Source organism: Nicotiana tabacum, chromosome 17 (genome assembly GCF_000715075.1).
Source record: "Nicotiana tabacum cultivar K326 chromosome 17, ASM71507v2, whole genome shotgun sequence".
Taxonomy (NCBI): Eukaryota; Viridiplantae; Streptophyta; class Magnoliopsida; order Solanales; family Solanaceae; genus Nicotiana; species Nicotiana tabacum.
This window is the reverse complement of record NC_134096.1, coordinates 145510309-145521340: the sequence shown is the minus strand read 5'-3', so window position 1 is coordinate 145521340 and position 11032 is coordinate 145510309. Positions and strand designations below refer to the sequence as shown.

The 11032-nt window shown below is 34.5% G+C and overlaps 1 protein-coding gene across 1 annotated transcript; it reads left to right on the top strand.

Moving 5' to 3' along the window:
• The first annotated feature begins 6342 nt into the window (after positions 1-6342).
• Positions 6343-7745, top strand: LOC107811131 (transcription repressor OFP7-like). The gene is given in 2 exon segments (NM_001325870.1): positions 6343-7118; positions 7338-7745. Coding segments are annotated over 2 exon segments (1059 nt in total). The 5' UTR covers positions 6343-6436; the 3' UTR covers positions 7715-7745.
• Positions 7746-11032: the final 3287 nt, after the last annotated feature.

Genomic DNA, 11032 nt, shown 5'->3' with positions numbered 1-11032 from the left:
TGTTGGAAAAGCCTTGCCACGCTCCCTCCACCATGCCAAAAGTTGTTCGTTGCCTTCTTCGTCTTTAATACTTTCCAATCCTTGATTAAGATAAGAATCAAGTTCATTATCAATAGAGGAATCAAAACCTGTTATATCATCCATATCTTCCCATAGAACTTTTACTCTAGACTTAGAAGTAGAAGGAGCAATTTCACCACCTGTTGTTTCCATAGATTTATATTTATCAAACATTGATCTAACATAAGAATATATGTTTCCTTGGCATTCTTCGAGAGATGGTTGTTCATTTTCTTGAATTACTAAATTCTTATAAATTTTATGAATAAGTCCCTTTGCACCTCTTAATTTTAAAGATGGGTTAAGTATAGTAGAAATTAAATAAACTTGGGGAATAGGGAAAAAATACTTTTTAAATTTTGTAATCATTTCATTAATGGCCGGTGCATAAGTTGGATTAGTTTTATACTTACCAAATACAACAGAAATTCCACAAATATACCATAATATTTGTGTAATAGTAGGATAATATATACCAGAAAATTATTTTGTAGCATAATAAAATTTTTCTAAAAATTTAGTAAGCTCTTTGATCTGATCCCAATCAGAATCAACAATTTGATCAGCGGGGATACCATTATGCATATTAAATACCTTTTGTATAGGCACCCGATAATCATAAGCAACTTTAAGCATTTCATAAGTAGAATTTCACCTAGTACAAACATCTTTTGGAACTTTTCTATATGGAAGGTTAGCACTAGCACATTGTTGAGCAAATTCACGAATTTTACTCGCTTTATTAGCCCGAAAAATATAGCCGCAAGCATGTTGTACTTTACTACAAGCATCAAAAAATAAATTAATACCATCTTTTACAACCAAGTTAAAAATATGGCATGCACATCTAACATGAAAAATTGTCGGATTAATTGGACAAAATCTAGTTCTTAGCTAGTTGCTGCAGTTGTGTTAGCAGAAGCATTATCTAAGGTGATAGTTAAAACTTTATCAATGAGTCCATAAAAATCAAGTATTTGTAGAACAGTAGTTGCAATATATGCTCCAGTATGTTTTGAATCAACAAATTTATAACCAATAATACGTTTTTGCATGTTCAAGTGATGATCAACCCAATGACATGTAACAGTTAAATAATCACAACCATTATGACTACGACCTATATCAGATGTGATAGGCACTTTACAATCTAAGTAAAAAAATACACAACTAATATACTGAAGATATTCAGTTTGAAATTTAAAAACATCATTTCTAACTGTAGTCTTAGGAAAACCTTGAAAAGAAGGATTATAAGTTTCTTGTATATAATGAACAAAAGCAGGGTGAGAAGGAAAACTAAAAGGTAAGCCACATACAGCTACTATTTTTGCTAAGTTCTCACTATCTCTATCTTTGTTATATGGGCATAAAATCGTACCAGAAGCAGGGTCAAGCTGTTGTTGTAAAAAATTAGAACCCCCGCCAGATATACTAGGAGTGCTAGTACAAGTGCTAGGATCCGGTATTTGCCCGACTTCTATTTTAGCTTGTATCCATAAAGCTTTGTGGTCCCTACCTAAATGCCTAGATAAACCCCCCGTCCCACCACTTTTGGTGTGCACAAATCGTTGCTTACATATTTCACATGTAGCACGTTGATTGACTTTATCATGTTTAAAAAATTTCCATACAAATGATGTTTTGGGACGTTCACCCTTAGGCTTACCCCTTACAGGAGGTACAGGGGGTAAAGCTCCAGATCGAGATTGACTCTGAGTTGGAGCTTGTGTTGCGGGACTAGTGGGTGTTTCATCTAATTCTTCTTCCTCATTTTCTTCATCCTCATTTTCTTCGTCCTCAATAAAAATATCCTTGCCAAATTGTCTTTGTAAAGTTTCATGATCTAGTTGTTCTCCGAAATTAATATTATAACATGCGGGGGGTTGGGAAAATGAAGTTTCATCAACATGAGTCATTTCATCTATATGTTTTCTAATTATAGGAGAATGGCTAGGATTAGGACTAGGATTAAGATTACTACTACTTTCACCTTTACTACTTTTTTTTTACTAGTTTTTTTAAATACGCCAAATACATTTTTAGGTGCCATAATTTAAATACGAAATTAAATTTAAAAAGTTAACACAAAAATTAAAAACACAAATGAAATACGAAAATAAAACACGTAAAGTAAACACAAAAATTAAGCACTAAAATAATGCGCAAAAAATATATATTAAAATTAGGAGATGGAACGAGTGCACCGTGATTAAATATTGAAACTTGAAAAATTGCCCAAACTATTGCTCCAAATACTTGATAAATTAATTTGAAGCTTGAAAGTTACTCCAAATATTTATCCAAATACTTGAAACTTATCACTTGATTGCGAGAAAATTGAGAGAATAATATAGATAGAATGAAAGGGATTTGAAAGAGAATAATTTATTTTTGTGGGAAGAAATGAAGAAGGATTGGGGTATTTATAGTAGAAAATAGGGGCAAAGTATAATTTAATAAACTTAGGGATTATATTAAAAGTTTGGGGGTAGGGGGTGTTTTGGTGGGAGTGGGGGCCAAATATGGCCCTTTTTGGCCGTTGGGAACGGCTATTTTTATAATTATAGCCGTTGCCCAACGGCTATAATTATAAAAAAAGGGACGCGGGACGGAACGGGACAGTACAGGTGAAACGGGACGGGCGGGACGGGACAGACGGGACGGGCGGGACGGGCGAGACGGGACGAGACGAAACGGAACGAAATGGGACGGGATAAACGGGATGAAATGGCCATCCCGTCCCATCCCGTGTCCCGTTTAACATGGGGCTATCCCGTTTAAAATTAAGTGGGACAGAACGGGACGCAGGACGGGATCGAAACGGAACGTCGGACAGCCATACTCTTATTACTATGGCAGCTTATGCTAATCAATCAACTTCCACAACGCCCCTGGCCCATTTTCGGTGGATTCATGGGCCTATCAGTGCAATGCCGATTGGTCAAAATAGCTCAAACCCCCAATTTCGTGGTGTTATATTAGAAATGGTAGCCACTCTAAAGGACTACGAATTAGTCATGGCGTCATGAATTTTAATTTTTCAGTTTAATTATTTGGGACAAAAATATTTTGAATTATCCTAAAATTAAAAATTTTAATTCAAAATTTCAGAACAAAATAAATACCACTAATATCTAAATAGCATCCCCACCTACCCTACAATCTCATTTGCATGGCTGTCATTCTCTTCGATGATTTCCTGGACCAATAATTCACCCTAGTATATATGAAGTACTCAAGTACACCAGAAGGCTAGAAGTACGAGGATATTTGAAGATGGTTCATGAAATGTAACGAAAGTTTCGCAGAATGTCATAATTCAGCAAGTGTCCTTTTAATTCGATTACCATCTCTTGCAGAAATCTGGACCAACATGCATAACATATCCACGAATTGGATCACGTGACTTTATTTTAGGTACTCACTCTTCTTAGTAGCATAGTTAGTCTTTTACTTTAATTTACACTAGCTCTCTTTTTTTCTTTTTTTTTTTTTGTTTCCAAATGTTTCACTTTATTTAAATGACAAAAAATTATAAATGTAATGAAATATTACAAAGAAAGTTATAAGGATCTAGTGATTTATAACTTTATCCTCTGTTTTAATTTGTTTTATTTTGTCAATGTATATAAATTAAATTCAATCTCCGCACTTGTGCTTCTTACTAGCAAGTACTTGTCAACACCTCATCCTTATGAAGCTGTCTAGTGTAAAGGGTAGCTTGTTCCAAGGAAAAGAGAGAAAAGAAAGGACAAGCCCATGGAATCGGATGATTTTGTTTTCTTGGATTCGCTTATCTTTTGAGAGGTTTCTTATAATTTGTATTGGCTTTTCACAAGGCATATCATGCAATTTGCTTTTGTCAAAGACAAAGGTTAGCTCCTTGTCTTTCATTTCTCTCAAGTGGCCTAATATACAAATGGTTTCATTATGAGGACAAAAGTTTACTTTTCTCTGTAATTTACTTTTATCAATTATCCTCGCCTGTGTCACTCATATTTGCTTATATGCGATACAATTACTATTTAGAGAATTAAAAAAGTCTTTCTTTGTTCATGATTTTTTCAAATACTTTCTGAACATTTTAAATTTCTAATAATTTTGATTGATAGTACTTGTCATATAGCTTCTAAACATAAAAATTATATTTTACAAAAACTTGAAGATTATATGTTCAAATTGACACCAAAAATTAAATAGTTTGACCCTTGTACTTCGAACCGTGTCAGATAAAGTGGAACTAATGAAGTAGATAAGTACATATGTAAGGATTTGGAAAATTTAAAAGAAATTATTCTCAGTGATGGGAACACTGAAATCTGAATGTGTTTTATTTGGGAATTCTATGCTTGTGGGACTTCGACATCTATGTTGATGGGCATATATTTATATATTTCTTTTCACTGAAAAATGAATAATAGATCTATTTGCTTTGTTCATTCTTTTGAAATGTTTTGAATTGAAGTGATCCCTTAAATAAGAGGAGGAAGAAGAAGAAAAAAGAAAATATAACGAGATTTTAACCATGCATCTAATTAAACAGTGTAATATATAATTCAATTGTTCGACTATCCATGGAATTGTATGTATTACTTGCCTTTGGAAAGGCACCCGTCCAGAGAAAAATAATGCTGCTGTTGGAAAATTTTGATTTGTAGAATTCTAACATATAATATTAACCATCACGTTTTCCATTACAATAGAAGACATCATTTACTTGATCCTTTTGAGAAAAAACTGCTGAAAGATCTTTTGGATATTGGTTTGTTGTTTTTTGGTTCATCCTGGGATAGATAGATGCTGTATTAGATCGAACACAGATTTAAATTATTAATTGATAGCATACCTAGGCTTAGCTATGTACAATTATATTGCTGTGTTAAACCATTAAATAGAAAATTACTAACAGCACCTACTAACTACGTTGTACCAGAAGAAGACAAAAAAGTAGCGTGGTACACGAAGTATCCTGTGTTTATTCAGGGTCTGGGAAAGGACCGTGCCCTAACGGAATATGATATAAGCAATCTACCCTCATGTAAAATTAGTGACTGATTCCACGACTCGAACTTGCGACCATTAAGTTACACGGATATAACTTTATCGTTACTCCAAACCTCCCATTCAACTACACGTTATGCAAGTCAAGTGCCAAAAATTAAAGCTCCATTTGTAATCTGTTGCTGGATTAATGGGAATTGTTGAAAGCTAAAATTTGGAAAGAAACGGGAAGCGTTCTCGAGAATTTGGAAGACAGAGAATCCATCAGAGTACGGTTGTGCACTCCGAATCTGGAATTGGATATAGTCACTTTATTAAATTCTCTACTGCTAGACGGCAACTAATTTCAGACTTGGATTGAATTTTCTCCAAAGATGAATAAATACTCAAAAACAGATGAGACTGTTTTCTGCAGCTTCGCCTGTTACTCACTAGCTACAACTTTATTCACGACCACAAACATGTCAATTTAATATAAATCATTTAAGTTTGTCGTATTGTCTTCTCGACCGTGTAATGCACGTCAAAAGCTATGAATGTTAATAGTAATATGCAAGAACTATCTACTCTACAGTTTGATAATACCAAGAAAATTCTCTTGTGGATGTGAGTTCAATTTTGGTTATTTTTCTTTCGCAATTCCTTTATTTTTTTATGAAGGAAGTTTTGTTTTTAATGGTTGATACGTAAGACACAAAGATGAGATAATTTTATGACTTTAAGTCCCTAGCGTTCATATATATTGCATATTTTGCTGCCTACTAATTTAAGACTATCAAAAAATATATATCTTCCATTAATGTAGTTCATGGTTAGTTACTAATTCAAAAAAAGATTTAACTTGTATATATGGACAATATAAAATTTGTTTGCACCATAAATATATTCTAACATATTGTAATCAGTGGCCAACTAGGATTTTCGCTAAAGGAGTTCATAAAATAAAATAAAAATTAAATATGTGGAGAAGCCAAGGGATTCAACATTAGTGTAATGCTCCGGCAAAGAAGGCTCAGATGAACCCCTCTCGTCCCTCTAACTCCGCCGCCGGTTGTAATAGGTAAAATATCTTATTTTTTGAGTTAGTAATCATACTTTTTATTAATGATTATGTGTAGTTATTCTACGCTTATAAAAGGTATACTCTTTCAAATATTACAATGATTTGTGATAGAAAATTAAACCGTTATCAGTAAGACCAATTAACTTTGACTAACTCTTTCTGGTCACGCTCCTCACCCCATGTCGCCATATAATGACTCTCTCGCTATTCTCTCAGCATAAGCCAGTTCACACTTCGACACTTTGTCGAAAGGTAGAAAAACTCCACTCCCATTATCAGACACAGAGCAGGTGCGGAGAGACAAAAAGAATGGGAAAAAGCTTTAAGCTTCGGTTCTCTAAAGTCATTGCCTCCTTCCATTCCTGCCGTTCCAAAGACTCTTCTACTCTTCCTGAAAATCCTGTTCCTTCTCATTTCTTCTCAAAATCATCACATACTAAACCCACTACAAAACTCATCGCCCTCGATTTCCCTGTTGTTATTAACTCACCTCCTTCTTCCTTCAAACGCCACGTGTCAGAAACCGTGATTTCTGTTGGCTGTGGGTTTAAGTCGCGCTCACAAGAATTCAAGTGGGAGAAAGAAGACAAGTTTCACGTGGTTTCCTCCTTTGAAGATTCTGAAGGGGAGAATTTGACCTTAAGACCACCTTCTACTCCTCCAAGATTAGCCGTTGAGAAGAAGAAACGCCGAGTTAAAAAGACGAATAAAACAAAATCCAGACTCCGAATGAGCACCTCCTCCGCTGACGACAGTGGGATTTTAAGCACTACTGAAACTTGGGATAATTATAACGAAGAAGAAGATGAAACTGAAACTTTAGTTTCGTCTTCCAGAAGCTTCGATTTCTCAAGTGATGACTCGTCTACAGATTTCAACCCTCAGTTGGAAACCATATGTGAGACCACTACTATAAGGCGTCGTAAAAAGAGGAACGGAAACACCAAGAGGAGAGTGAAACATTCCAGACGAAGCTTCTCGTCTTCAAAGGGTAAAACCATGGTCGCATTTATTTGTGTTACCATTTCATCTAAAACTAGCTTAAGATATTATATTTGATTATGTTATGTTTCAATACACGTCCTGTTACGTGTGGATCTAATTCTTTAACTTGTTTTCATGTTGAAGTGCACGAACCAATTTATATTCTAAGCTTAAATTATTAGATAAAATATATATTTAATTACTTAATTATACTATGTTTGAATAGGTAGAAGGTCGTCAGTTTCTACGTCATCGGACAGCGAGTTGCCAGCGAGGTTGTCGGTGTTCCAGAAGCTGATACCGTGTAGCGTGGAAGGGAAAGTGAAGGAGAGCTTTGCGATAGTGAAGAAATCACAGAATCCGTACGAGGATTTCAAGAGGTCGATGATGGAAATGATTTTGGAGAAGCAAATGTTTGAGAAGAATGAGTTAGAGCAGCTTTTACAATGTTTTCTGTCGTTGAATGGAAAGCATTATCATGGGTTGATTGTTGAGGCTTTCTCCGAGATTTGGGAGACCTTGTTTTTAGGTAATGGTAATGATAAAGCTAGGAGGATGTCAACTCATCCCCGCCCACGTACTGTACAATGCAAAACCCTTTGAATCGAGTTTCTAGTTTAAATGATTTCCTCTATCTTCATCTGTCAAGATTTAGGGTTTAATTATTTTTGTTAGAGGTTAATTTCTATGCATTGCCCATGTAAAAAATATGAAATGTTAATTTTTATATATGAAACGAAGTACGTACGTATGTTAATTACAGTGATAGTGTAAAAAATACAAATCTTTGTAAAATGTCAATTTAACTTAAACCTTATCTGTATACAAGCACTAGATGTAATTAGCTACTTAAAACGATGAGTAAGTCGAATCTGAAGCGTTTTAGGTTGCATCCTTGCTATATCAATTGACAATTATCATTTGGCTTCTGAAATTTGAAACTAGATTTTTCATGAAGGGGAGGATAAGGAAATTATAGAAAGGTGCAGGGGATGGAGACTTTCGGTAATATGGCAGTTACATCAGTTACTTCGTACTAGCTCCTTCCAATTTTAAACGAGATTAGTTAGGATTACAAAGATGACGATTTTATCTAATCTTGTATTATAGGATTTACTAAAGATGTTTTAGCTGAACGATTTCATTTTAGTTCAAAATTTTAGATCAAGAATAATCTAAGAGAGAGAGAGAGAGCACGTAGTACCTATCTCTATAATTCCTAACCCTACGATTTTCTATATCAATTTTGAAGTTTTAAAGTCATGTCTACAACAATTTTAAATTCTAAAGAAAAATGAATCTATGTTAATTAACCTCGTCTTTGAATTCTGTTGCTTATTTTGAGAATCAAGGGAGAATTGATTTTTAACATTATTCATGCATTGTCCACACTTTTCACTTCTGAAATTAAATGGCAAAGTCGGCAAACCCTTATCCCTTTACTGACTTGAAGGACAGGAGACACTATAGGAACAGTCCTACGATCGCAAGGCAGCCAATGTGAATGAAGTCCTACATAAATTCGATAAATAAAAGAAGCTACATATAATATACAGCGCACAGAAAAGTTTTACTGTGAAGCATTAGTTCAAATGTATAGTATCACTCCATATTAAAAGTGTGTTTGGAGTGATTTAGCTCGACAGAAACTAAATATTTAGACACTGTGATCAGTCTTTATATAAAAATACAAATTGATAGTGCAAGAATAGATTAAGATTAAAGAGGAATAGGTAGGACTTAGGAGAAGAAGAAAAAATATTTACGGCCTCAATCATGAATTCTTTTCGGTTTGCCTTTTTGACAAATTAAAGGTGTTTACCTCTTAGCATGAGAAAAGAACAAGGCTACTACTTTTTAGATTCTACAACACGCCTATATCTGTGCAAATGATATGAGGTTATTTTCTACTGTTACTTTGTGAATAGTCAAACTTTTTCTAAGCCCTACTCAGACCGTAGCTTAATTTGTGTCGGAGAAGAAACATTTAAGTGACAATTGGAAATTGATTGCTGCTTCTGACTGGTCAAATTGATGGATGGATCATGGATGTAACCCAACAAAGAAACTGCATATTGTAGAATCATAACGTCTTCCCCAAAATGTGACAAGAAATTTCCATCAACTTTAGATTCTTTTATGTGATTCCGATTAAAATATTCGAGGTTCAAGAAAATCAATCAATCGTTGATATATCACAGAGGCAATAAGAGTGGTAGACATTCTACCATTAGTTTTTGATAGAAGAGAGGTAATAAAACAAAAAAAAACATATATATGATTAGTGGTGGCAAAATAGTTTAAAAAAATAGTTATTCTCTCATATTATCCTTTAAAAAATAGGTTGGATAATGAACTTTTTAAAAACGAGTCAAATATGGATAAAAACTATATTATTCATTTAGAAAATGGATAACTAGTGGGTTTAACTTTTATATTTGTAAAGCCTCAAATTGGGGTTCCTCAAGTTTGGGAGACTAGAAATTCTCCAAAAAGCGATCATATTCAAGAAGTCATGGATAATATGGATATCCATATATTATCCGCCGTTTAATCCCTTTTTTTATCCGTATTAAATATGGGTCGGATCGGATAATTTATCCGTTTTTGCATTACCCGTTTTCGACCCGCCGATATCCGACCCGACCCGCTCGATTTGCCACCCCTATATATTGATCATTAGTTTTGAAAACAAATATTGTATAAGTTATACTCCTATATACAATTACAACTTTAAATAGTTCTACACTATATATATAATTTCACTGGTTGTGGCAAATTATTTGTATTTTTCCAATATTCTACTTTACTATAACCAATTACATATAATTGAGTTTTAAATAATTATATAGTGTTGTAGAGACTTTTTACATCGTTAGTGCTTGAAATTTAGACCCAACTTTGAAGAAAATGCTACTCTAATCCCTCATCCTAACCCTCAAGGGACTAGAATGTCACTTTTATGAAGTTCATGTTTGCACTTTGTCTTTGTCAATTTTGAAAATCAAACAAGTTACTTATGTATACGGTAGAAATAGATTTCGGCCTTCGTACGATTGATCGAGGTCGAAATATAATGGATCGAAGAAAGACTTCGTAATATCGAGATGGGTTCCGAAGATGGTATGAACGAGCTTCAGATTTCAGGTATAGGTCAAACACCGAGTTCGAAGTCATTATCGAGCTCGGGTCCGAATCGAACTATGATGAGATAATTTCGAGCTTAAGGGGCAGAGGCCAACCGATACCAAGCCCGAATCATCACCTGATCCCGAGTCGACATCGAGCTCAAGTCCACATCGAGCTCTAAAAACAATACCGACCAGCACCGAGGCCGATCGAGCTCGAGCTCACAGACAAGAGCCATTGCAAACACACTAAGGGAGAGAATCTCGACGGAAATTAGGGAAAAACTGATTTATCATGGGTTCTCCACTATGTATTTTTAATTATATCTAAAGTAGGATCCTCCACTATAAAGAGAATGACTACATTTCTGTAGAAGGACAGTTTGTTTTTAGCTTACATTGTAACAAAAACACCATACACTCATATATTGAAGAGTTATTCTTTTAATCTTCATAGATTGATTCATCTTGCTTAGTTCTAAAAATCATCTTCTTTCCAACAATGTTTATTTTGCTTTCTTTGTAATCCGTATTTGATATTTCTATTTATCCTTACGATTTGTATTAAGCTATACGACATATCCTTAGAACTACGTACAAATTTAACTCTATCCGTTTTTCGGGTAAACAGTTTGGCGCCCAGGATAACAGTGGTTATTTGATACGAATCTGCAAACACACGCCATTTTATGCCTGTCTTTTGAAAGTGTCTTTGGCTTCGGTTTAGCAATGGAAACCCCTCAATTAATGGCTTTATCTATCGAAAATGAAGCCGGCCTTCAAGATGAAACCA